The 27,896-nt window shown below is 40.5% G+C and overlaps 1 protein-coding gene across 1 annotated transcript; it reads right to left on the bottom strand.

Moving 5' to 3' along the window:
- Positions 1-14: 14 nt before the first annotated feature.
- On the bottom strand, positions 15-27,572 carry dnah10 (dynein axonemal heavy chain 10). The gene is made up of 78 exons (XM_068605053.1): positions 27,227-27,572; positions 26,172-26,275; positions 25,928-26,036; positions 25,734-25,849; positions 25,365-25,578; positions 24,990-25,147; positions 24,357-24,587; positions 23,988-24,178; positions 23,617-23,815; positions 23,331-23,525; positions 21,880-22,050; positions 21,460-21,636; positions 21,144-21,302; positions 20,877-21,043; positions 20,635-20,786; positions 20,355-20,519; positions 20,065-20,272; positions 19,775-19,931; positions 19,219-19,698; positions 18,968-19,126; positions 18,755-18,871; positions 18,551-18,653; positions 18,259-18,437; positions 17,954-18,165; positions 17,636-17,792; positions 17,285-17,518; positions 17,089-17,211; positions 16,763-16,996; positions 16,399-16,622; positions 16,039-16,308; positions 15,759-15,942; positions 15,523-15,657; positions 14,956-15,108; positions 14,598-14,786; positions 14,150-14,296; positions 13,590-13,781; positions 13,319-13,437; positions 13,076-13,234; positions 12,822-12,957; positions 12,600-12,722; positions 12,386-12,517; positions 12,055-12,271; positions 11,626-11,745; positions 11,346-11,491; positions 11,125-11,277; positions 10,767-11,027; positions 10,512-10,684; positions 10,325-10,418; positions 9,987-10,154; positions 9,664-9,852; positions 8,994-9,165; positions 8,704-8,907; positions 8,544-8,624; positions 8,181-8,378; positions 7,898-8,059; positions 7,606-7,780; positions 7,151-7,332; positions 6,898-7,034; positions 6,599-6,816; positions 6,262-6,483; positions 5,989-6,136; positions 5,172-5,451; positions 4,834-5,063; positions 4,460-4,733; positions 4,238-4,342; positions 3,963-4,117; positions 3,725-3,879; positions 3,370-3,553; positions 3,028-3,228; positions 2,547-2,756; positions 2,329-2,424; positions 1,983-2,154; positions 1,561-1,692; positions 1,213-1,424; positions 932-1,099; positions 634-814; positions 413-558; positions 15-316 (listed from the first exon to the last, which is right to left on the bottom strand). The coding sequence occupies exons 1-78, from the start codon at positions 27,447-27,449 to the stop codon at positions 170-172; spliced, it is 13,725 nt and encodes a 4,574-aa protein (XP_068461154.1). The 5' UTR covers positions 27,450-27,572; the 3' UTR covers positions 15-169.
- Positions 27,573-27,896: the final 324 nt, after the last annotated feature.

Genomic DNA, 27,896 nt, shown 5'->3' with positions numbered 1-27,896 from the left:
TCTTTTAAGTCTCCATCAATTTATTTTTGAAACATATGTGCAATCTTTTATCATAAGTTATGAAACGAGTTAATCACAGGTATAACAAGTTTGTTTCAATCTCTCTAAAAAAGCAGAAATCCATCAATCAACGTTGTCAATCAACAGCCTAAGCGAGCTAACCAGCTTTTTAGTCAGCATTAAGGCACAAACAGACTCCCTGGAGCACCCAGTGGGAGATGTGCATTGTGGTGCACAGGTCTGCCTCAAACACCAACCCCACACCCATTGCATTCCTCCGCAGAGATGTGGTGTACACTGGTGTCCGTATCGTACTCTGTGGTACAAAATACACATGACAGTTACGAACAACACAGAAATAGTGAAGTAAGTTATTATTTGGATGGAGAACTATAGTGCCTGTGGTCCACACCTGTAACCTCAGGCGGTGTGCCTCTATGGGGATGACTTTGAGAATGGGGAGTTCAACCACCAGAACCTTTGGTTTACTCTTCACCAGGCAGCTGTTCTCCATGTCCCAGTCCGCTCCCTCCAGATACAGGCCGGACACAAAGCAGCCTGCGAGGGATAACACTATCAGTATGCATAACTCATCACTGATTATGCTTCAAATGGGGAATTTTATTTCCTTACCCTGTCCAGGTTTGGAGCCGACTTCATCATCACTGCGGTACTGGGTCACCTGCGTGTACAGTGTGGAAAGATCGAGAGGCCAACCATTTTTCCGGCATGCCGCTTGGACCATGGCAGTCAGGTAGGACTCTGGGATTTGGAGTCCTGATAGCCACATAACCTTTGGCTCTCCCTCATCCACCTGATAGACGCAAGGTACACAGATACATGACGCTACTTTCTTTACTTTTAAATGCCAGAATACAAAGGATGATATACATATAAGAGGGGATCTGTGATAGTGTGTGTCCATCCTCACCCAGTAGATATACTGTTCATAACGCCTCTTGAAATGGCTCATCCAGTTGCCGAGGGACTTCAGAGTGTCAGGTGCCAACTTCTTCCAAATGGACGGAATGTGACCATTAAAAAGTGCCCGAGCAACCTCATCCAACTCACTGCTCATTCCCACCTCACCAGCCAAGGCCTAGGGGATACACGATAATCAGAGTAAATTTAAAACTGTGTGAAGCACAAAGACGCAAAAATCTATCTGTTTGTTCCCCAAATATCTTGCCGTCTTCCGCCCCTCCTTCTCACCCTCTGCAGCTCTGCCAGAGAGCGCTGCATGCGGACCACTAGCTTGTTGAAGCGCTCCAGTTCTTGAAGCAGCACCACTGAGGTTGGGGAAATGTCAGTCCCAAACTTTTTACAGATCACATCCATGTCAAATAACTTAGGAAGCTTGTTCTGAATGTCATGGGCCACCTGGCTGATGAACTCATCCCTACTGATGCTGCCACCAGATTCACCTGAGGCCGAAAATAGTGTTAAAAGACCATACAAGAGGAAACACATGGCAGCAAAGAGAGTAAACACCCTTCAACAGTATCATACAGCTTTGAAATCAATTAAAAGACAGGATAGATGAAAGATAACAAATCATACCTGTCTGAGGCTGCAGGTCTATTAGGTGAGTCCACATGTCTTTCGCTGCCTGTGTGTAGTACCCTATCTCTGCATTGGAATGAAGACCCAATACTTCTGCTGTGTTTACCAGTGGCAGCGTCTCAATCTCATCTGTAATGGATAGCAGGGTAAAAATGTACTTTTTAGCACCGACCAGCAGCTCTATAACTCGCTCTGTCGGTCAGAAAACAAAATGTCCCATCCTTTGGCAGCCACAGTTTTCTCCCTGGGAGGCTGCAATTTGGCACGGAGGCCAAGTGCTTATGAGGTTGTGTCTGCGTGAATGCGTTCAAATGTGATGCATCCATGCGCGAACATGATTTCAGCTATTGCAATCTCAAATTCTCTCTTTTTTTTTTTTTTACATATGAGAATGTAAAGCGATTAAAATATTTACTTACCGACGTATACTTTCTTGGGCCCAGTTTCGGGGATCTTGTAATCTACGTCCTTGTTGCTAAAGAAGTGGAATTGCCGAAAACTGTAGAAGAGGAAATCTCCAAGGTACTCATCCATGTAGACAGTCAGGATCCTGCGGTCAAAGCTATCTATGACTCGCCCACCATACATCACCTACAGAACATTATAGACATGCTTAATGTACCGCATAAGCCTGCAACATTATATATATATATATATATATATATATATATATATATATATATATATATATATATATATATATATATATATATATATACACACACACACACACAATCTATTAAAACACAATGAATTTAGCCTAACCTCCCCAATAAGGTATTTAAGACTTCCCCATGGAATATTGCTTTCTCCTTGGTTGTGAGCTTTTGTCAGGTAAGTCTTCAGGATCTCCATGCACACCTGTTGGTTAGAGTATCATGGTTAAACCATTGAAAAGTGAAGTAGAATACAACTTACATGGAAACTAAAAAAGTCTTACAAAATCACTTAAACGGCGTGAAAATTACTCTGGTGCCACTTACGAAGAAGTCAGAATCATTGAAGTCGTAGGAGACGTTCCAGCCAATCTTCCCGTACTTGCGTCTCTCTTGCACCACAGCGTGGGAGAAGGCCAGCACATATACCAGGCTGCTGAAGGCAGGGTGAGGGCATGAAATCAAAGTCTCCGTGGAGATTTTAGAGTATGTGGCTCTTATGTTCAGCTTGAGACCGTTGGGAGGCTCAGTTACAACCTGCACACAATAGTACACATGAACTTCTGAACAAAAGAAAAACAGCCTTGGCCACGCTCACTGAATGTGTCTACCCTGCACTGGTGTGTACAATTTAAAAGTAGTATCAGGTGTATTAAAAAATGCAACAATGTCATCTTCTCAACATACTAAAAACATTCTAACTCAACAGCTATTCACAGAAATCCTTTTAGCATATACTGTATCTCAGAGACCCTAAAAAAATGGTAAAAAGAATACTGCTGTAAAAAAAAGAGAAAATGTGTTTCACCTTTAGAGACCTTTGCAGTATACCAATGGGAAAATCCGGAATGGGGTTGGTTGTGACCCACAAGCGGAAAGTGGGGTTGGGTTTGGTAATCCTCTCTAAGGACTTCTCCAGATCCTTCAGCCACTTTACAAGCAGGTGGCAGTTCTGTAGCATCAACCAATGACCGCGGGACTCCGCCCTCTCCAGCAACTGCAGTGCCACCTGTATCACAGGTTCAGAAGACAGTTACCCTCAACGTCATTTTATTTTGACTTAGTGTGACTACTTCCTGTTCCCAAACTCCTTCCACGTGACCAACCTTAAAGCTTTGCAGCTGTGACATGTAAGAGTATTATTGTGTACCTTCTCCTGGCCTTGGCCCATGGCAAGGAACTTGAACTTGTTTTCTCCAAAGCCTGACTTCTCGGCTAGTTTCATGAGGTCAGTGGCCGGATCAGAGCCGGGACTCAAGATGAATACAATGGGGGAGGAAGCCGAGCTCTGTTTATAAATCGCATCAACGCTGATCACAGGGGGCTGCACATATCTGAGCAGAAACACAAGAAAACACATAGAAACTCAGGGCTTGGTTTCTCTCTGTGTAAATATTTACATCTTCTAATAACATTGTCAAATATTGGTCTACTGCGCATACATTATACAGTAAATACTGTATAATGTCAATCCAACTGCAATATTGCACCATAAACAGTCTCACTTCTCGCCAATGATGACAGTGATGTAGTCAGTCACAGCTCTGTAGATTCTATCAACACGGAAGCAGCGCAGCAACAGCAGCTTCTGAAAGGCCGACAGGTTCTCCTCATATTTCATGGGGAATTGAGTCTGTTCTGGTCCATCTAAGTCATACCACTGAGCAGAAAAAGAATCAAGGATGAACTCTCAATCGATAAGGTAACATGCCTGTCGTGATTTCTGTCACTGTGGTCACTTACAGACTTCCAGTTAGTGGAATTTTTCTCCACATCATCCGGCAAAGAGCCAAAGTGCTCAGGAAAGAGCTCTGCTATTTTCACTATATCCTCCCAGCCCTGGTCTGGAAGCCAGTCACAAGGCTTTGCACGTGTGCTCTTTTCCAGGGATAGATTACCTTAACATGCAAGATAGGAAAAAACAAGATGTGCTATGAACATTGTGTGCATACACATTATTTTCTGAGTTTGTGATTACTATTATCTACTTAAACATTTTAGATGAGTTAAACTCTTACCCTTAATAAAGAACTCCAACTCCTCCTGAGGTGACCTTCCTTCTGCCTGCTCAATCTTGATGGTCATGTTAAAGGAAAAGAGCAGCTTGTGTCTCTCAAACAGACCTAAGGATAGACAGTAAGTTTAGGTTATATTAACCACAAAATAATCATAAATACTATGTATTATCTTAAGATAGTGATCCTATTCCATCCATTCCATTATTCAATGTATTATTTTACCTGTGCAGCCATAGTTATAAACACTGTATGTCAGAGTTGTCATGATGTTCTTCAGTCTTTTGAGCAGGACACAGTCAGGCATAGATGTGCGCAGTGAAAAGTCAAACACTTGCAGGTAGGAGGAAAGAGAATACTGGTACATGCTGTTCACCAGAGCCATCTCTGTCAGTACAAAGAACAGGATAGCGCCGCGCTTGGCAGCAGGTCGATAACTGTCTCTGAGTTCATCAATGTCCATCGACGTCTTCCCGGCCAACTGTAGTTTCACAGATACCTGATGATCACATCAAATAAATGAAAAACTAGGATTATTGACTTCAGTTAAAATGCTTTTATTCCATGAGCTCACTTGTGCTTACTGTAGCCAAACTGACCTCACTGGCTTTTGACTTTGTCTCGTCCAATGTGTAAACCAGCTCTGTGTTATCCAACATGTTGCCTGTAGATGTGGCCAACTCCCTGAGCAAGGAGTCCCCGAGGTTCTTCAGCAGCTTCTTATTATTGCTTGTCTCTTGAATCAAGCGCTCACGCTGCTCCTCCAGCTCCTTCTTCTCAAAGCCCATGATAACACTCAGCAGCTGGTCCTCCAGACCCTTAAGAGTCACTACATGTAATATAGATACAATGAATGGACTAAGACAAACAAAACATTCAGAACATGCAGTTCAAATGTTACAGACAAAGCCATGGTTGCCATCCCAAACAATCTTACCAGTATAATTAATGACAATGGCTTTTCCAAACACTGATGGTGAGTATTTGGGGTTAGCAAGTTTGGTGTTGAGGTAGAGTTTAAAGTTGGGATCATAGTCCACCTCCTTGTCACCCAGCATGAGGACCTGCCTGCCCTCTGATCCTTTTACGTTCTTCTCCAGGACATTGTCAATCACAGGGTCAATGTACTCATCCACATCTTGAAAAAGGAATGGAAAGCCATATTTAATGGCCATCTCTAGCTGCTTCAGGAAGTCTGGATCATTGAAAGATGAGATCTGGGAAACCAAAGGGTGACGACAATGTCAGCATTTTGTAACTCTTCAAGGTCAAATTTGCATTGATTGGATAACAAACTCCACCCAGCATAGGCTGCGTGACATAGCCTAAGTTATAAAACAGGTAACACTTTCCTTCCAAAGTGGTTACATCAATGGTGAGCAACACAATTATAATTTTTTTAATATTACTAAATATCAAAACATTTATTATTTTGGGCTGTTGTGTTGATGGTTGACTGTAATTTGGCAGAGTGCACTGTATGCTTCTGAGTAACATGTGTAACATTAGCTGTTAATTAGTTTTGGTTCTGAAATGTATCCAAATATGTACCGCAAAACGCAATGATGGCTATTGTTATTGTAAAATGCTTATTTGGGGCATTTTACTGTTTTGAGCCCTAGAGGCAGAAACCTAAAAATACATTTAAGTGCTGATTCTGGGGCTGTCACCGGTGGGAAGCTAACTCAGTAGTCATTCCGGAACTTGTGAGCAGTTCTGGAATAAATCCTGTAAAGGAATGAAATATGTTGTACCTTGAGGTTATTGTGTTCTTCCTTCTTCTTAATCCAGTTGAGTGCTTGCTGTTGTGGGTCAATACACATGGCAAAACGGCTCCCCCTGCTTGTGAGGATTCCATTTTGCACCGAGAGTTCATCTGGAGGCAAACCCTCAGAGCCCCATCTACAACATAGCACACATTGTTAGCCCTATCGTCAGTGTGCAGACAACATAAAGACAGATCCACATAATCAAAATCATATGCCTGCAAAGGTGAAACTTGTATAATTTAGTGAGAACACACTCACCTGCTGATTTCTACCTCATCAGTCAGAAGGCTTTCCACTTTGAAAGGCTGGCTCAAGGGGATGCCTTTATCCTGCACATCCTTAACCCATACTTGGTAAACCATTTCATTCCTGAAGTCCCAACTGAAGGCCCCTACATAGCTCAGGAAAGCAGCAGATATCAGGCAGTCGCCCAGGAGACGCACTCGACGCTGCTTCAACTCCTCCAAATCTTGTGTCCATCTGAGCGAGGTAGTTGAAAGATGGAGTAGTAAAGAGAAAAGGTTAATGAAGGAAAGGCGATTTTAAAAGAATCAAATAAGCCACTCTCTGCAAGTTTTATATTTTATCGCTTCACCGTTCATTCTCAGAGCTCAAGCCAGTGATGAGTTTGTCAGCAGCTATCAGCCTCCTCTCCATGAGCTCAGCCTCATCCTGTAGCAGCTGTTTCTCCTCAATAGCAGCTTGGTACTTCTCTCCAAGAGCTTGCAACTCGTTCTGGATCTTATTAAGCTCACTCTGAATGCGTTCCAGCTCCTTCTTACTCTGAAAGAAGTTCTTCTCTAGGCGCGCAACCTAAAAACAAATTGGAAATAAGCCTGTTCAATCCGTGTTGCTACTAGAGTATAATATTAGCATGTACAAACTTTGCATTACCTTCTCTCTCTTGGGTTTTATCTCCCTGGCAATGTCACAGTAACCCATGATAGCCTCAACAAACTTGAGCAATCCTGAACCGGCCTTACTTATGGCTTGCATCTCTTCAAAGCTTGTCCGGAGTTCCTTGAGGTAGCCTAAACATTTGCAAAGAAAACAACTGGTTACTTTGAAAATTAAAATGCCACTATCTTACTCAGTAAATAAGTATTATCATTATTCGGAGTAATCATTGATAATGAAGCCCACTTACCTTTGACAATCCGGACTTGGTTATAATTTATGGAATCACAGTCCATTTCTGTCAGAGAGCGCAGGAAGTTGATCTCTGACATCATTCCCTTGGCTGACTGCCAATTGATCTCCTTGTAGCCACGCATCACCAGGATGCACTCACAAACCACCTGCACCTGTTTGGGAGGCTTGGCAAAGGATCTGCACAATAAACCAGCCGGAAAAATGCAGATAGAGGGAGAGTTTTGATTAACATATTAAGAGATTTGCTTTTTGGTTAGGCATGCAAGTGTTAAGTTTCCATGATGATTAATTGGTGCCCGATTAAACCTTGTAGAATATTAAACAACACCACATACAGTACGTTTTGGGCTGACATTTAATTTACAGAAGTTTAGTCCCTGTTTATTCATTTATTATGATAAATCATTGTCAGCTTTTTTAACAACAGAATGAGTAAAGAGGAGAGTTTACCGGATCTCTGTGACATCAGATTTGTCCAGGTCTTTTAGGGCGTCGCGGGCTGCCTCTAATGCCGGCAGGGCCTCAGTCAGAGAACTTTCAGCCTCTTTCTTCTCCACAGCTATTACTTTGTTCTGCACTTCAATTTCTTTGGCTTTTTCTTCTGCCAGAGTCTTTTTCTCCTCAGCTAGGAAAAAAAACCGTCATTGATAAGATGATTGTAAATGTTGTGTTTTGCTTTGGAAGCTTAGGGTACACTTTGTTTATCCTAACCATAAGTTTAGAGATGCAGGTACTCACTGACCTACAGCCGTGTTTGTGCCAATCTCATTCAACAGGGTCTCACAGGCTGTGGACTTTTCAGCAAGGACCACCTTCTGCTCCGCTAGTCTGACATTCAGCTCTACCAGCTGCTCACTAGCCTCCTTCAGTTTATCCAAACCTCCCGCTAGATGCTTGCACTGAGCTGGAGAAAGAAAGGACAAATTAGTAAAAGTTTTTCAAATAATCAATGCACAGTGCCCGGTGGCACCAGTCTAACCCTTCACACAGAGGTATAGACTTCATAGTGTGTTTCTTCATCTCACCTAGAATATATTGGTCCTTTTCCTCCAAGAGGCTAGAATAAGTGCTGATGAAGTCCAAGTAGTTCTTTGGAGTAACATAGTTGCAACGTCTGAGTTTCTGCTGGAATAGCTTGCTGTAGTCACCCACAGATCTATGGACCATACACACATGAGCTATCACTGATGCAGAGTGTGCCTCAGGAATCATAGGACTTTCACCTTTTGGGGAAAAACAAAGACAAAAAAGAAAATCTAGATTCAGGGATACTATATAACTGGAGGTTTCATTATAGTTAAATAAAGTAAAGAAACCCCCATAAACAACTTTTTTTAAATTATCATATAGGCATTTAAAAAAAGATATAAATGTGTGTAATTACACACCAAGGAAAGACTGAGCGACTGCAAGTAATGCCTGTGGAGGCCATGGCAAGAACCAGTCTATCACAGTATTGTTCATCAGTCCTGGGAGAAAAGTACACAGTTAGTGAAAGAAACCCAGAAATGATAACAGAATCAAGTGATGCCTAACATCCCTTTTTACCTGGGAAGTTCCTGCAGCGTGTTCTGAGGGTGTCACCTACTGGAGACATGGCTAATACAACGTGTAGATTGTTAGCGCTCTTGTTGACAAAGTATCGCCACACACTCTCTTTTGAGGGACCTGCTCCCATCGTGAGAGCTTCATCACGAAGCTGGTTGAGAACGGACTCCCTCTCATCATCAGGGAACAATGCAGGAACAATCCCTAGAGAGAGTATGATCAGTACTACAGCTATGTTTTTTAGGAAAAATAAATGTAGAGTGTACCAGGAGGTTAGTGTGATATCCAACCTGAGGTGAGCATGTTGTTAATGAGTTCTAAGAAGCCTTCCTCAGCAACATGGGCATCAGTAAAGAGGAACACTGTCTTCCTATTTTCAATGCCAAGCTTCAAGTACAAGGCTTTCAGGTCATCACGGAAGTTTGATTCACTGTATCCTCTGCTAAGTGTTATCTCAAACACCTGGAAAAAGCAGATTGCATTACTAGATGATGGAGAATATTTTTCTGTATGATGTTTTACACCATAGAAATCAGAGTTAAGAAAACCTTTTAAATGATGACTAGGAAGATATAGTTCAATGATACTTAACATCTCTCACACTCATCCTTTAGCTTTTAAATTAGAATAATCCTGTTTCCACATTAGAAGACAGTGTCACCTATAAACTATATTCCAAATCATTTTGTTCCAATGCTTCAATAAGATGCTACATTCCTATGTCAGTAAAAGGAGATATTCTAGATGTTTTTTGTGGTATATACATTCCCTTTTTCCTTGGCATGACACGTGTGATGTCTAGTAGTGAACATTTTGATAAAACGTATATTTGCTCTGCCTCAAGTATAATTGTAGGATATGTGACTTTGATCTTTAAAAAAATCATGATATTGAATTGGTTCATCATTAAGAATAATTTGGCCATCAACAAAAACTGTCGTGGTTCTTGTTTTTTACAACCTCACAGCCGGCACTGAAGGCAGCGAGCTTTGTGAGGGACTGCTTTCCAGAGCCCCCTACGCCGACGAGCAGTGCATGGCCACGTTCAATGCGAATGATGCGGTGCACGCGGGTCAGATGATCCAGAGCATCATCAAACAGTACGAGGTTCCTCCCCGAATTGTTCTCATGGTATTCCTCTTGAATTTCCTGCAGAATGCAAAAACACAGTGGCATCTCAGTATGTGAGACTAAATAATTGAAACAATGTGTACAATAACGTGCCAAAATGTATATTAGACTGAGACCATCCATTGCGATTAACAATATAACTTCATAAATACCTGAAACAGGGCTTTTGATGCATCATAGTCCTGTATGTCCTCATAGACCCTTGGTTCATCCTCACTTAGGGCTGTCCTGTAGTCTCCAAAAAGAATTGGGTCCCTCATGACTGCCTCCATGTCTGACTTGAAATGCTCCTCAATCAAGTTTTTTAAGTGGCCTTGGAGCTGGTGGCCAAAAACATTGGATACATTTTTACGGTGGAACACACGTAGCAGATGAACATACATTTTGTAGTTACAGTTGGAGGAACAATAAACATATTGGATGTGTCCCCACAGTCAATACCAAGGGGAATATACATTAAATATCAACTACTATTAGTAATGATTATTACCAAGGCTTTATCGGTTTTATCAATGAGTCTGTCATGAAAGATTCTCAGGCACTCATTCCTCCAGACTCGCACAAATTGGGTGACAGTCAAAAACCTGTGAGAGCATAATCAGGTAAAGCAAATACATTTAAAAACACAAACAAGGTCTTTGTTAATGTGTTATAGGAGTGAATGTGCCAGATCACACCTGTCAGATTTGGTGAGGGTAAGTCCGTTGTAGACTCTTGACAGGTCCCGCAGGTTGAAGATGTAGTGGAACTTGGAGGGGGTGGGTGGCAAATCTTTGATGATGTTGTTGTACAGTTCCAGTGTGCAGGAGGTGACTTTATCACAAACCTTCTGTATGGCGTCTTCAAATCCCTACAATATTTGACCAAGTTTACTAAATCTAAGTAATTGAGTTTCTGATGTGTATTGATTTATGTGGGAAAGAGATACTCACTCTGGTGTGGCCTTTGATAATAGAAGCATAGATAAGGTGGAGGGAGTCCACTGCAGGGAAGGGGATGATAAAGACACTGAAGATGGAGATGAAGCGGGGATCTACCTCGTTTCTCCCACCTCCTGCCTTTCCCATGGCAGCAATAAAACCAAGGTCCTTGAGGATTTTGTAGTTAAGATCCTTTCCTCGGTCATAAATGCCTCCTCGGTCTAATAACAGCTTCAGAAGTGCGATGGGTTGCTGTGTGCCGTAACTATCAACCTGGACGAGCATACAGTATATTGCAATAATATCAAACATACACGCTCTTTCACAGTGAATGAGCTACAATACTTTGTAGACAGTTTGGAGTAGGTACCTTTGGCATATTCATGTCATCCACAAAGACCAGCAGTCTTTTCCCCATAGGAGGCCCATATGTCTCTTTGGTCCTTTTTTCCACATTGGCCTCCAAGTTCCTCTGCAGGTCCATTGAAGTTGTTCTGGATGAGAAGTTGATGATCAAAGTAATCTAGAAACAGAAGAGAACAAATGTAAAGAATATCATAACATGATGTAAAATGTGAGTGGTAAACTTGCCCGTGTATCTGCATTGAGGTTTTTCAGGAAGTTATGAATGGTGGCAGTCTTGGAAGTGCCAGACTCTCCGACCAGAAGCACTGGCCTCTTTATCTTCACCATCTGTTCCAGGATCCAGCTGGCTCTTGTAGTGTCAATAGTTGGCACTAAAGCAAAAGACGGATGATAAAGAAAATCAAAGTGGAACAAGGAACTCAGGGGGGCCAAAAAGTTTAAAATCAATACTTATGTGGGTCATTTGATTCGTTCCTGCCTCATAGCTCACAGAATTGACCTTTACCTAAAATATCAGCAAACTTCATTTCAGGGTTGTGGATATATTTGGTGACCAGAGAACTCCATGGAACCCACTTCATTTTTGTTCCATCAAAATGGAAATCATACAGAGTCGGGAGGTATCCTGTTTGGATGCAGACACAAATAAGAGGCACTTGAACTTATTCACACAGAGAATTAAATTGTCCAAAAGTAAATTTGTGTTAGTTTTCATGATATTATTTATTTCAATATAAAACCAAAAAGCAATCCTGTTCATTAATTTTTTCAAAGTTTTTGCAATGATTATCGATACCAATGTCAATCATTGCAAAAAACAATCATTTATTTCAACTCTGTCCTCTAGTACATAATAATAAATGTCAATCACAAAAGGTGGTTAGCAATGCATGCTAATTTCATACAAATCTAAGTACAAATGATTTATTTTTACCTGGAATCTCACCGGGTCCAGCCAGGGATTTCTCATCTTGCACTGTAGTTAAGTTGGAAAGTCTTTTGATGAACTCATCAAACTTCGTCCTACCACTCTCCAGCAATGTGGCCCCCAATGAGCAGTACAGTGCTTCCAGGAAGTAACACTCGAGAACTTCAGGAATGATGTTCTCACTCTCAAGCAACGCATCCAGTGTCAAGCAAAGCTGAGTCACCTGAATGCACAACCAACACGTGCATAATTCTGAATCGGAACTATACTAATCTTCGTGCATGAATACAACAAAACTGTTACTGGCGTACATTTGAGATAAATGGGATTGACCTACCATGTTTAGATCTGTCTGAGGGACAACAGTCTTCAGTTTCTGGCCCTGTTTGCCATCCACAATACCTTCCACAATCATATCAATAGAGCTATGCACATATTTCTCAAACAGGATGTTGAGCACTTCTTGTTCCTAGAAAACAAAACTGTGTTAAGATATTAGTACATTTAAAGCAAGTACAGTTATCATATAGTGTTTATGTTTTTTGTCATACACTGTCAGGTCTGTTGTTGACCCATCTCTGCCAGTGTGGGGTGTATCTCAGATTTTTGGGGTCAACAAAAACCATCCCACAGCGGGAAACAGTAGCAGGGGAAGCATACTGCAGATCTCCAACCTGTGATGGTGAAGGTTTTTTACATTATTGCTTTGAAAGTTGCTTTGCAGGTAAAAGGAAAGGTATTCCGCTAACAGCCATCTTGAAATTCAGACAAACCTCAAACAGCAGAGCACAATGATTCTGTAAACGAATCCGTTCTCCATTGGCAAGAGTGAGGAGCTTGTTGTCATCCATCACTGAGTTCATATTCTCGACCCACAGAGCATCTACATCCCCATCGAACAGGATGTACCTATGAGCCAAAGTTCATGTTGTATGAATTAATTAATGATATCAATATACTGTATACTGTAAATCTACTCAATGTCAACTGAATGATGAAATGTCTCCTTCAGGTTGTTTTTTTTTACCTCCGCTCTTTTTTGTCAGTGGGCTTGTTAATGTCACGGAAGATGTTGGATAAGATCCCATCAGTCCAGTCTCGAGTGTCAGGGTCAAGAATACCGTAAAGTTCAATGACACTCATGGCTTTAGGGTTCAGAGGATACAGCTTGGTTTGAAAGCCCAATCTGATGATGAGATAAAACAAAGATGACTATTCGTGCACGCAAAAGCTTAGGAAGGTGGTGTAAATTTAAGGGATGTAAACTGACCTGGTCTGAGCTAGACATAATGTGCTAATCACAACTGATTTTCCTCCACCTGTTGGACCCACAATCATAATAGTGTGTCTCGTCATCATCGTCTCATACATCTGCACCACTTTATCCACCTAAAATCACAGACAGCATAAATAATGGAACATGTCAACATCTTCTAAACAATCATGATGTAACTACATCTTTGCTAATAAAATAATATTTAAGTTGTGTAGGAAAGCCTGTATCTTAAAAAAAGATCAAGTCTAAGACAAAGATGAGACACCTGGTTAGGCAGCATGACATATTTGTTCTCTTGCAGAATCTCTTCCACAGCATCATTTAAGTTGGGATAGCGAACACGAGGGCAGTCAAGCCCAGGGAACAGATCTGAGATCAGCCCGATGAACAAGGGCACGTCCTCAAACACAAATTTTGGCAGATTCATGTCCCTCAGTGCTCGCATCAACACCACATCCTGAGGAAAAGAAAAACGGAAAAAATGGTGTTGTATTTTTCAATAAGGGTTAAAGCAATAATAAAGTTAGTTTTTAAGCTGCAGTCCCTGCTTCAAATTAAACCTATAAGTAGTAATTATGATAATGCCAGAAGAATTGCTTTTTCATATTCTCTGTGGCATCTGCAACATTACTTGATACAAAATACGAGGTAGACACTAAAAAGACCTCATCTAAAACAAGCTCCCAAGAGCAATCAAGCTTCACTCTATACTTAAGTGATCACAAATAAATAACTCTCTTGTTCCATATTGAATGTAAGCAAACAAGATATGTGTTATATTTCCTATATGAATATGAAACAGGAAACATTTTGTTGCGTCTCTACCTCACTGAGGTCTGGTGAGCCTCTCTTCAGCTCTCCTGCCATCACCAGGACAGACTTCAGAGCTCGCAGGCCAAAGTCATAATGAGACTGCTTTGAAAGCTGCTCACGCGCCAGCTTATACAGTACTGTCATCTTCTTTGCCAGCACCTGAATTGAGTAAAATCATCAAGATTAAATCCTTTATAGGAAATTGACATTTGTAGCTGCAAGCAGTGCAGTTTGGGATTTTTCACTGTTTACACAACATTTTTTTCTTTTCATCCTTCAAGAAATCTCAGAACATTTTCAAGTAATTCACTGTAAATTATCCTTGCATTTCTAAATGACCTGAAACAACTCATACATCCTATACATTATAGTAATCTTGTGTTCATTATACATTACTCAGGATGAGAGCATCATCTAAATAGTAGCAATGTCATTTGTGCTCTTTCTGTGTGTCCCTCACCTTGGCCAGTAGAAAGCCCTCAGAGAAGAGCATGATCTCACAAATCTGCTGCAGGTCAGGCACAATGACCACCACAGGCCTGAAGAGGGCTTTGACTGATTCTGGCAGCTCTGTGCGTCCTGCATACCCTGGGTTCATGGTGATGAAAATCCCTATGCGACTGTCCAGGCTGATGTCTTGCCCCTCAAACTGATGTTCATTGTGAAAAGGAGCAGCAGGTTTAGGGCGATAATGGTCAATAATTGTTCGATGTTTTGGCAAAATAACTTTCTTCTTGATATATCAATGAATTATTATGAAACCTGAAAGTATGTTCAATGTTTTCATTACTGGTTCTGCCAAACTACAACAGACTTACATTAAACCTTTTAAGCTGCAGAATGAGAGCATTGCGGATTGTTTGTATTTGGGAGGAGATCACTGACAACACAGAGGCATCTATTCGATTGAACTCATCAAAGCAGCCCCATGCTCCACACTGGGCAAGGCCAGAGAAGATCTTACCCATAGCCTGCACACAGAGAGGAAAGGAATTCAAGAAAAAAAGCTGGTGATAAATAAAGACTAGGCACTGGCTACTTTGTCCAGCAGATGTGCAACAGAGTGAACACATTGGCAGCAACAATATATATATATATATATATATATTGTGTATATATATATATATATATATATATATATATATATATATATATATATATATATATATATATATATATATATATATATATATATATATATACATACATACAGTTGTGTGTACTATACACTGTATTTTACCAACATGTGCATAGAAGTGCATGAACATACCATAAACAGCAGAGATGCCTGATGATTACAGACACCCTTGTGTGGTGGCGCATTTTGAGACTATGTTTTTTTAGACTAAGATATTTAATTAGCTCTTTAAGTGTCGGCTTCTTACCATGTAGTCCATGCCCTCACCACAGTTAGTAACCACACAGAGCAGGCCTAAAGCCTTGGCCAGATCCTTGGTGGACTCTGTCTTTCCTGTACCAGCTGGTCCAGCAGGAGCTCCACCCAGGTACATGGAGAGAGCCTGTATCACATCACACATATTACAGGTATCATGTTGTCAGAAACATATTATATGTTTCTGCTTGGGTGTGGTTGGTACAAAATGTGCAAAGCTTCTCAAACCTGTGTAATGGTGAGGTAGATACGGTCTGTCAGTGGAGTTATAACCAATCGACCGTTCAACCCCATGTACTCATAGCCGTAAGAGAATGTAGCACTGCACTGACGCACAAATAGGTTGTCATGTTCCCGGACCCAGTAGAATCTGAGTTGGCTTTCCCATTCAAACTCTTGTGCATCCATTATACTAGAAAGAGAATAAAATTGAACATTTCCTTAGGTATTTAAGGTAAAAAAAAAACAAGACGTCTTTGAAAAATATTAAAACTGAGGTAAGGTTTACCTGTTAAGTACAAAGTTGTCTATAATGTCTCTTGCATGCACATCGATGATTAGCACAGTGTTGATCTTCCGTCTGTCATTTGTCTTCATTGGTTGAGTAATGCGTTTCACCAGCTCATCAATCTGCTTGTGCATTTTCTTAGCATAGTTCTTCAGTGCATGCTTCTCTCCTTTTTTCACATTTTGAAAGATATCCTCTACCTCCCAGGTCCACCACACTTGATTTGCTGCTAGCACTACCATGCCCTGGTACAGCATCATCCAATCCACCCTATGAGAAAAGGGAAAAACACATTTACTGCAGCTCATTTGCACACGCACAGGCACCGGCAAAATTAATTATACACATATTTACACACACCTGCTCTTGTCTTTGCAGTAGTAGAAGATTGCTTCCTTGGTGATGAGTCTATTTGTCTTCCTCATCTCCAGAAGTATTCCGATCATCCAGTCCTCCACCCTACCCTCCACCGGGATGGGCTTCCTCAGCTCCATCACCTCACCTTCAGCAGACACCATGGCTCCAGCTACTGTCTCCCCATTGCTTTCCTTGTCAAACCTCAAAGATGCTATATTGTCATACATCTTGTGGAACAAAGAAAACAAACAGATCGAGAAAAAAGATTCACACACATGGCAAGCAGAGATCCTCCTGATTTCTGCTTTGAAGAATAATGCTGTATTTGTTATCTGTCTCTCAGACTTTGTCTGTAGTGCCATGATACCTTGATCATGTGCTCCTGGACACAGAGAGGGTCATTACTCCCTAGAATGCTCAACAGTTCATCATCAGAGATGAAGAAGAAGCGGGGAAACGCATTCCGTTTGGAGTCCAGGTAGTCATTTAGACTCTTCTGGCACCTCTCCAGACCATTACTCAGGGCCTGCAGGTCTGTTAGCCGGTTGGGAATCAGGCAACACCGCTTAATGTTTGGAGCCCTCACTGTGTCAATCATTATCTTAAAAAAAATGAAGAACATGATATAATTGTGAGATGTCCAGTAACAAAGTGCTTTGCTTTATTAAGACCAAATATGTTTGCCAAACTCACTTCTTTAAACTTTTTGTCAATGTTATCAAATTTCTTGGCTTCCTCTGGTAACTGTGAGGAAATGTCTCCGCCGATGAATATGCTCTCCAGGTACATCCATTTTCGTTGTACTAGCAACAATACCTGTGCAAGGGATATTTTTTTAGCAAAAACTTTATGAATTGGCTTACATATGATGAGAGATAATCTCACTGACCTCTATCGTCTCACTGATAAGGGACAGGTCTTTTTCCCATTGTTGTATGGTGCCAAGGAAAGGGCCAACAAAACGACTGCCCGCCATGCTCTGTAAGTTCATGGCGTCGTTGTCCACATTTAGCAAGATCTCGTCCACTGCACCCAGAACAAAACCACGGTCCTGGGTGCCTTTAAAATAAGGCAGCACACTGAACTTCATGTTTTCCCAGGTATCAACCACCTCCTTCACCCCCTTGAAACACATACATACAAGAGTTTTATGTTATACAATCCAAGCAAGTATTTGGGATTTCACTCATAAACCAATAAAACTGATCTCTGACTCCAAATAGAAATTAATTCTGCATGCCTTTTCAATACTGAGCTCTTTTACAGCAGAGGTGACAATGTGACCTATGTCGTTTGCATATTTGTGCAATTCCATCGCAAACATGTTCTCCAGAGTAAAGCTTTCAGGGTTCATCTCAAAGCTAGTGCCGGTCCTTTCCATCAGTTCCTTCCAGTGTCTGTGGCCAGGAAACATAAAATCACATGTTCATTTCATGTTATCATAACCATTATATTTATATCCTGGACAACATACATTTTAAATATGTCATACCCTACTCTCATGTTTTGGGTGTCAGATTTATTCCAGTTAGGTTCTGGTGTCAATCTGTTAACTGACCTGTCTCTGAGGGCCTCATTTTTCAGGTCCAACAGAAGAGGCAGAGACTCTTTGAACTCCTTCATGCGTCCTTCGAGAAAGAAGGCCACCGGTAACGCCCGCACATCTTTCGGTAGCTGCCTCAAGCTTTTGATGAAACCATCAACCCCTTCCTGTAGCAGCTGGATGTTTAAATCCACCCACAATGTCTGAGACCACTCTGTCTTTGTGTCCTAAAAGATGTAAGAGCAAACACAAGAAATACTTGAAAAATTATGTTGACCAGAATTATATGTAAAGTGTCCCGTTATGCCACCACATCCGACCTTCTGAGCTTTATAGACGCCATATATCTGTCTCAAGCCCTTCATTTCCTTCTGTATACTGACAACCCCTGGGTACACAGTGACCGGTAGGTCCAATAGCTTCTCAGCATTAGTTAGCTCCTGCCGTCCTGCCACGATCTTGGCAAAGTCTGTCTCATATGATTCCATAACAATCAGTCCTGCAAAGAAAGAAATGAGAGCGGCTGGTTCATCCACTACATTTCAAAATGTAACACCATATATTATTGCTCTGAATATAACAACTGAAGGTAGAGTTTAAGTGCACAAGTACCTTTCTCTAAATCATCTCCCACAGCTCCAGGACCACGCATGTTGAAACTTTCAGCAAAGACAAACAAATCCTTCTTGAACTCCTCAATATTCTTCGTTGTAATCTTTGGGTGAGGGTGAGGATAGAAAGAGAATGTAAATATACATTTCCAAAAACAGTCATTTTAATTGTATGTTTTAGCAGATTATGAGTTTGTTTTCTTACCTGAGTAAATGATTTCTTGACACCTTTCAGACTTCGATCCACCTGTCTGGATTCTGCAAACAGGTCATTCCACATCTGGTCAATGTTGGCCACGAGCTCCAGTTCATCCTCTCCGACCTACACAAGGAAAACAAAACACAAGACATTAAACAAGGGAAACAGTATCAACTTGTGCTTTCAATGGGCAATAATTTAACAATAAACAAACAGTACCTCCAATTTGTACATGGCCAGTGTTCTGTATCTTTCCTGAATATCAATGAATCTCATCTCCACATCTAATGACATGTCCCTGATGTCTGATATGGTGCCAAGGACAGACTTCAGGTCATCAAAAGTGTTCGGATTTTGTTTCAGCTTTCTAGAGAGATGCTGTTGCATAAAGTAACCGTAAGTATAAATCACACATGAAGATCGAAGAAAATGTACTTTAAAACATATGACAGTGGAGCATGATTCAATACCATGAAATCATCTCTCATGTGGAAGAGATCCACTTTGGCAGGCTTGTTGAGCAGACTGCCTAGTAGACTGATGCAGGACTCAGCAGCCTCCTGCAGCGTGTGAGCCAGAGGCTCCAGGTTTAGATGGATGATGTGCTCATTCTTAAACCGAGGCTCCAGCATCACCTCTTGTTTGATACGAGAAAGGACCTGCAGCTTATCATCAAACATGACACAGGATGGTTTTCTTGCAGCAAATCTTTCATTGACGATGTTTTTGTTCTTTTCCCAAAGGGTCCGATAGCATTTCCAGTGGACAATATACTGATCCACAGAGATGAGCAGCCGCTCTATGTTCTGGGACACTGTCATGGCACACTCGTTTATCTGAGGATGGTGCCAGACGTCACTGAAGAAACTAAATATCGCCACCTCATCTTCCCCTTCCACATGTTGGGGAGGGCACTCAATGCAGGTCCCATGCATCCAACGCACAAATTTCTGTAACACAACAATATGGACAGAATTAGTTCACATATTCAGAAATAATATTGGTAGTACTTCATGATGATCCTACCTTGGTGCTCTGTACACAGTATTTGATACAGTGCAGGATCAGCCAGTGGATCTCCTTGCTTTGGGGCTGCAACATAATCTTAGGGGCAGACAGGATGACATCAATTTGGAAAAGAGCGATATTTCCCCTCAGCAACGCGTTGAAGGCCTGAAGGTTCCTAAATGTGAAAGTCAACCACAGGCATGTGACAGTGGTTGTAACATACTGTACTGTATTTATACTGTAAAAGAGTAGTGAGTATTACTGCTAATAAAGTAGATAACTTCAAAAAATGTAAATGATGTAATTACCTAACCACCATCTTTATAAGGGAGTCTAGCACCTTGCGTTCCCAATATATGTAATAATCTGCCATACGTTTGGCTTTGCCACTGCTGGTTCCCATGATCAAATGTTCAATCTTAGTGATGAGGGGTCCAATGTCTGCATACTTCCTACTCAGCAAATTCACACCCTTGGTCCAATCTCGCTCAATACGTTCACAGAAATCCTTGACACCTTGAAAAACCATGCAATTTAGTCAATGAAAATTATTTGAGTCTTATATTAAAATGAAGATATCCAATAAATAATAGCCTACTTGGTAAGTCGTTTGATTTGTCTGGGACCTGATATTTCAGTAAGTTGGCCATCACCATGGATTGCAACTTTGACTCAATGTCCCTCTCATTCTTCTGAACCTGATTGACAACTAACTCAAACTTAGAGACAGCTTGCAGTCCTTGATTGACGAAGTCGGAGATGCCTAAAACCAAACACGTATTATTTGATTTTAATTTTACAGACATTACTTTTCTATCAGAACACAAGTGTGCATTAATCAGACTAAACAGTTATTTAAGAGTCTGTATATACAATACCCAAAGAATTCCAGTTGAGTCTTTTGCATCCAAAATTAATGTCTGTTTTGACCGCTTTGATCTGTTGAGCCAGCATAATGAAGTGTGCCTCGCTGAGGCTGTCCATTACAGAGTGGTAGCAGTTGACAACGTTTTTCAGATCATATACATGCCTAAAACCAAGGTTAAAAAAAGTAAGGGCATAGATTACATCAGTCTGTGATTCTGTGGTTTGGTACTCAGCGTGTGGTAATTATAATTACTTGATGAATTTTTGTTCTTGTAAAGCAACATTTTGAGCCAGGTCGGGCACACAGTAGCCAAGTGACACAAGGTGCTTTGTCTCCGAAATTATTTCTTTGATCTCTGGAGCAAATTTCACAGTGTATCGCATACCCATCTGTAGCCTGTTTTCAGTTGGAGGGACGTCCTTAAAATGAGAAAAATCACAACCAATTAATAATGCTAACCCAGTATTTTTGCACGATATGGAGTACCAGTTATAATTATCTAAATAGAGAGATACATACCAGTTCTGCTAGGATTTGTTTGTTACTGGGAATCATGGCCAACAGGTTTTTTTTCATTTGCAATGGCAAGTTGCATTCTGTCTCAACCAGCCAGTGCTGGTACTTCTTCACTTCATAGTTCCTGATCTGCATGGACAATTCCATGTACTTTTCCTTGGCCTGAGCAGAACGCAGCGCAAGTCACAAAAAGGCTTTCAATAACATTATTAATGTGCACTGCCTCTTTACCTAATAAAGCATTTAATATATTGTGGTGTCTAAACAATGTAATATTTACATTAACCTTTTACAGTTGTGCAAAAGACACTTAACTTACCACTATATATTGTCCACTCGCTAGCATCTCTGGCACTTCCAGAAATGGAAGGATGGTGTGTTTGATGCGGTGGAAAAGAGATTTAGCCCATCTGATGGCTCCTGACACAGGAGGCTCATTCCTATTCAGTGGTGGATTGTCCTTCTGTGCCTCAAATATTTCACTGATGCGGTCCACCTACAAAAAAAAACAACATTTGGAAATTCTTAAAGCAGAGCATCACTCTATTCAAATATCTACTGATAATCATGAAGCTGAGTACATTGGGAATACTTTCAAACTCCACATAAACACTGTTCCTCAAGAGATATGATATTGATCTATTAAGCTAACATCGTCACACCATTTTATTCTAATTAAAATTTAACTACAAAGTCAAAATATCACCCAGCAACTTGTCTTGATCTCACAGTACAGTACCTCTTTACAATACTGAACCAGGATGTCATTAAACTTTATCATCAAATGGTTGTTGATGGCCTCTTTGGAGCGGATCTTTTTGAATTTCAGGAGCATGTCAAAGGCCGCAGCTGAAGAGCGCAGTGTCTTAAAGGATTGGTCAATGAAGTCGATGGCCTCTTCCTCGATAGCCTGAGCAGACACATGTGAGAAGTGCATCAGCTTGATAACTGAGGTTTACAGCACAAAGAAAATGATGCAATTGTGTTTGTGTAAAATGACGAGTGCATTGATACAACCATGCTTCAAAAGAACTTTTGCTAATTTCCAACCTTATCAGTGAAGTATATAGTGTGAATCCCACCTGCAGTCGTTACTAATGGTGTAGCTGTGGTAGCAGTGGGGCGCAATGCCACTCTAAAACTTATTTGTTCTCTTGGCATGTGTCACGTTTCCAACAGCAAAATTGACATCCCAAAATATGAGTGCAATGAATGTTATGGATGACAATTTTTTACAGTGTCAATTCTAAAGTGCTTTGGTCGACTCGGTTATTTATTGAGGCTGCGGTTGCACCAAAGCGGATATGGCCAGCGGGAACCCACAAGAACCTTAGCAGCTGAGGGTAAACATTCAACTGGTGGAGCCTTAGCTCAAATTGCCCTATGATGCTGTAATGAATGACAGCATTGGCAGAACAACTCACTCGGACAGAGGTGTGCTGGAGACTTTCTTGAGGATACTGGAGATAAACTGGAAAAGACAACAAAGTCCAGCAGGGCGAGTTTGGGGCAATTTCTTTTTTTTAATTTATTTTTTTATATTAAAGGAAGGAATAAGAGCCGCCAACCAGCCGCTGTAGTTGGGCAACTGCTCAGCGGGCAGCCAGCACAAGGGGGCGATACTGTAGGTGAAAATAACGTGTAGAGCCAGCAGATTATCAAGTCCTACTCAGTGAATTACGGATTTTTTTTCATCTAAAACAGAGTGGCTAATTGTTGGAACAGTGGAAACACTATGGACTAGTGGTTTTGGTGAGTTTTGTTTTGATTCTGTTAATTTGATTGAAGCATGTTTTAGGATGCGCAAACAAGGTAATTAAGCCTGGCTTCATTTAGTTTAGAAGAGAAAGTCGAATTCAGAAGGTGTACTGTTGTGTTTTTCAATTTAGGTGTAATAATTTGTCCTTCATTAAAATTTTGTTTGTTTATTTTGTTATTTTTTCAACTTAGTGAACTCGCCACTCACGTGCAATGCACCCTGTTGCTTAAGGCACAGCTAGCACTGCTCTGCAACAAAGGGAAAAAGCTTTCTGGGTCAATACTGGACATAAATGAGCATTTGTATTTTTTCCATCTGCAGTGATCGGACATCCACAAAAAAGGTGGAGAATTTTCCCTTTAATTAAAATGTTCTGATCGAAAAGAACTTATATTTTCACAACTTCTGTATTTCAGATGTCCAAAACTCACCTGAACTGTAGTATTGAAGTCTTGAATGATCATTTTCCAGCTACTCATTTTGCTGATGTTGAAAGGATTAAAACTGACGTTTTCAATAGGCAAAACCAGATTATCCACTCTGCACAAAACTTCCTCAATGCGTCTTGGGTCACCGGTTACACATTTTAGCTCCGGACCAAAGTTATTATGGAACTCCTCCAAAGTCTGCACAACATAAATCAGGAAGAACTCTTTCAAAAACCTGAGATGCTTTTAATACATTTGTTTAGTATTCATGGTATTTATATATACAGACCTGCAAAACAGTGTGATAGTCGTGGCAGACGGAAGCCATGTGATCAGTCCTCTCAAACAGTCTCTTACGGTCAAATTCCCAGCGTGGAATCCTGCCGGATTCTTCAATTTCAGCCCGCACCTGGAAGTAGGATGACCTCCACTGGTCCAGGACCTGCTTAGCATCATGCACCTTGGATTTGGCCACTTCTCTACAATCTCTGTCCAAAGCACAGCAAATTTCTATACACTATACTGCAACCACAAAACAACCAATTGAAGTAAAGGCATCTGACTGATTACTGACCAATATTGACATTAAAACATACTTAAACTGAAATTCTCACTAAGCCTTAAGCCTCCAACGTAAAATTGAAATATATCCACACATACCTGAATAGCGTTTGGACATCAACTACTTGAGTCACACGTTCACACAGCTGCCAGGCGATACGCTCCATTAGAGGGACCATACACTCATTTGTGTTGTAGTGGCAAGAGATCATCCACACAATTTGCAGGCTGATCATCAAAGGAGCAATGTTCTCCAGGAGCACATTGAGATTTGCTCCAGTACCCAGATTCTACAACATACAATGAAGTGAAGGTAAGGACAGGAAAATAATTCTGTCGTCACAATTCCGATTCTTGGCAAGTGTGTTTTTGTAACCTCTTGTCAGTTTTTCTGTTTAATCTTAACAGACGAAAAAATGTCATGTAAAGAATATTTTGCAATTATGAATTATAAAAAATGCAGCTCACCATGAAGTGTCTTTCCATTGTGCTGAGGAGGCATAAATTATCATTTGACTCCACACGGTATTTAATGAGTTCTGCAACTGTTCTATCCAGGGTCTGAATAATGCCTGCATCTGCCTTGGTCATCACCTCCAAGATCTTGCAGACTAAAGGCTGTTTGAGTTGCTCACTCAGAGCCATCAGGGTGGATGCACGCTCCTGCCAAAAAGTTATCTCTGCCAAAGGGCTAGGGCCCTGGAGAAAAATTAAAACAGAATGTTGAACATTGGTCTTTGGATATCACAATGCATATTCTGATTGATGTCTTCTACATAGAACACAATGATGTCTACATTAATGGATATGATGTGGAGCAAGCGAACAGTTTTAAGTTCCTTAGAATCACAAACATGATCCTGGTGAAAAAAGCTCATAAACGACTGTATTTCTTAAGGAAGCTTACAAGGGCAAATTCTCATGCAAAGCTTTTGTAACCTTTAGATTTTGATAACAAATTGCATTTCATTGTGTAACCCTGTTGTATAATGGCAATGACATGAATCTAGTAACCTTAAATGCTGAGATTGAGCCAAAATCTTTCAGCTGACACCACCAAGTATGCGTGGGTTGAAACTCAGAGTAGGAAGAGTCACAAACCTGTGGCTTTTTGTTTCGCTGCAACTCAATGATAATGGTAATCTGAGTCTGCCAGTTCATCACACACTGCTCCAACTTTTCTATCATCTCTGGATTAGATAGCAGTACATCCACCTCCGGCACCAGGTCTAGCTCAGGGATTTGCAGCATTGTCTCATCTGCGACAAATAAGATGATCTTTAGATTGTACTGTTTATTATAAAATAAGCATTTGAAAACAAGGATGAGCAGTATATTAAAGTTAACTGGTGTTCATGAGGGGAACTCCAACAGAGCTATTCTACAGAGTTCAATGAAATCTTTACTTGTTTTTTGAATGTCAAATAATAATAAATTCCTGAATAAAAGTCCTTGGTCTCTCAAAATAAATCAAACCTTGTGTCTGACGTTGGATAGTTGTCTTGACCATGCCCAAGTATTTGTACATCCTGTTGAGCAACTCGTCACGAATTATGAGTTGCTCATTTGATTTTTCTGGACTCTTCTCTTCTCCCTCTCCACTGGTTTCCTCCTGAGGAGAAACTGCCTTGCTTTCATAACCTGCACCAGTTATCTTCATCTGGTGGGCAGTAATCAAAGGAATATACACCTGACAAGAGACACAGTGAACATATTCGTCACATATTCTTTATTCAGTAAATCTAATGTTTTTAATATACATGGTTGGTACAGTTTTTCTCTGGTTGTTATATTAAGTTGGTTCAACTGTTGTGGTTGCTGTTTGTCGTTTTTCATTTTACTTACATGGGCAAGTTTGTTCTGCAGCACAAACGGAGGCTGTCCATTATGCATACCAAAGTCGAAAAGCCTGGGCATCAGCTTGCTGGCCTCATTCACGTCCATTGGTTCAACAACGGTCTCTGTTTGAAACACAAATGAAATTTAAGTACAATAGAGGCTGGAACATGCTTTGTCGTGATACTTATCCGTCTTCTTACCCTTTGTGTTCCTAAGAAAGTAGAACACGGTAGATTTCAAAAATCTCTCTGGGTATTTGTTAACTGCCACATGAAGCTCAATGTGATAGACCACTTGAATCTCCATCCTCTGAAAACACACAATCAAAAAATGACTTTGACATTTTCTCCTCTCAATCAACAATACACACAAATAGATTATTTCAAACTCAGCCACAAAATGAAAGCAATCTACACAAGGGTTGGAATTTAAGTCTGATCTCACATGGCTGGGACTTTGTTCATTTTTTTCCTCGGAGTCTGGGCTCATCTCTTCTTCACATTGAGTCCAGGGCTCCAAGTCCGGATCGGAAGAATCTCCATCGCTTTCTGTGATTATAGATGTTGTAATGTTATTTCAACACAGTCCTTTTGTCTACACATGAGCTAGCACTGGTATGTGCATCTTGTGTATCTTTAATATTGTCTTTGGAGATTAGAGTTTATTAGAGTTTCCTCTGTGACCCAAATGTTTGCAAATAGCTTCATAAAAGCAGTATAATACCACTGAGCCACGTGGGCTGTGTCGTCCTTCAATCAGATGATCCCAGGCTTTGCTAGTCCATGGCAATATCCTTGACCAAGACACTTAACCCCAAAGTGTTCCCCAACAGTGTTCTACAGTGTATGAATGTGGGTGTGAATGTAGGCAGGTGGAACCTTAGCCCCTCCCATCAGTGTATGAATGGGTGTGATCGGGTAAATAATGAGTAGTGTAAAAGTGATGCGTGTGTGTGTGTGTGTGTGTGTGTGTGTGTGTGTGTGTGTGTGTGTGTGTGTGTGTATGTACATATATACATATATACATATATATATATATATATATATATATATATATATATATATATATACACATATATACATATATATATACATATATACATATACACACATATATATACACATATACATATACATATATATATACATATACATATATATATATATATATGTATATATACATATATATATATGTATATATATATACGGTATATATATATATACATATATATACTATATATATATATACATACATATATATATACTATATATATATATATATACTATACTATATATATATATATATATATATATATATATATATATATATATATATATATATATATATATATATATATACACACACACACACACACACACACACACACACACACAGACGCGCGCGCGCACACACACAAATAAAAGCGTGCCTGGCACAACGTTTACGTCACACCTTTGCCAACTTTACTAACGTTAGTTAGCTAGTTGCTAGTTACTTACCAACTGGAATTTCAACCTCTTCTTCTCTGATAGTTTTGAAGAACAGAAGGCATAAAGGCGAGTCCTCCTCAGATACCACGTTCAAAAAGCGGGTGATTTTCTCTTCCTCCTCTCCTTCTCTCCGACCCAACAGTTCATCAAAACAGTCGGAGTGGTCCGGCAGGTTTAGGCCGGCAAAGACGCACCGTCGGATCCATTCCACTCGGACGTCGTCGTGAACCATGTTTTTCAATTAGTTAACATTATGAAAACTCAACATCTTAGTTAAATTGCTTTCTACGTATGCTATAATGTAATTTGAAACGCTGTCGAAATAACACAGCGGTATCCAGCAGCTTTAACCAACGGGAAGTTAGTTCAAACGTTACCGTGGTAACCAGCAAACGTCCCATTACCCTGTGGCCGCGGGAGCGCGCGTGTATTCAGCCAAGGGGGAACTAACTACATGAACACGCTTCAACTTTACCGAAGTCATAAATAAATAGTTTATTATAGTTTTTTGTGCAGTTTAAAAAAAATAAATTAATATAGTGAAACGAGACTACAAAATGGCGTCACGCTTATGAGTTTTACATTGACAATAGATGAACCGTGTAACTTGAACCTTAATTCATCGTTTTAGTTTTGTTCTTTTAAAAACGAGGTTTTTCAGAGTAAGTTTGTTCGCTCT

This window comes from Clinocottus analis, unplaced genomic scaffold (assembly GCF_023055335.1).
Source record: "Clinocottus analis isolate CAN_PGR_092001 unplaced genomic scaffold, fCliAna1.0.p SCAF_7, whole genome shotgun sequence".
Lineage (NCBI taxonomy): Eukaryota > Metazoa > Chordata > Actinopteri > Perciformes > Cottidae > Clinocottus > Clinocottus analis.
Note: the sequence above shows the minus strand (reverse complement) of the source record. Positions and strands in the feature narration are given on the sequence as shown.

What these genes read in the sequence shown, in the direction of transcription:
- dnah10 (XM_068605053.1), bottom strand. Translation starts at nt 27,449, where the DNA reads ATGGTTCACGACGACGTCCGAGTGGAATGGATCCGACGGTGCGTCTTT. An exon ending in ACTGACAAAAAAGAGCGGAG is followed by an intron (nt 12,958 to 13,075) that starts GTAAAAAAAAAC and finishes TTTGGCTCATAG; the next exon opens with GTACATCCTGTTCGATGGGG. An exon ending in ACCCTCACCAAATCTGACAG is followed by an intron (nt 10,419 to 10,511) that starts GTGTGATCTGGC and finishes ATGCTCTCACAG; the next exon opens with GTTTTTGACTGTCACCCAAT.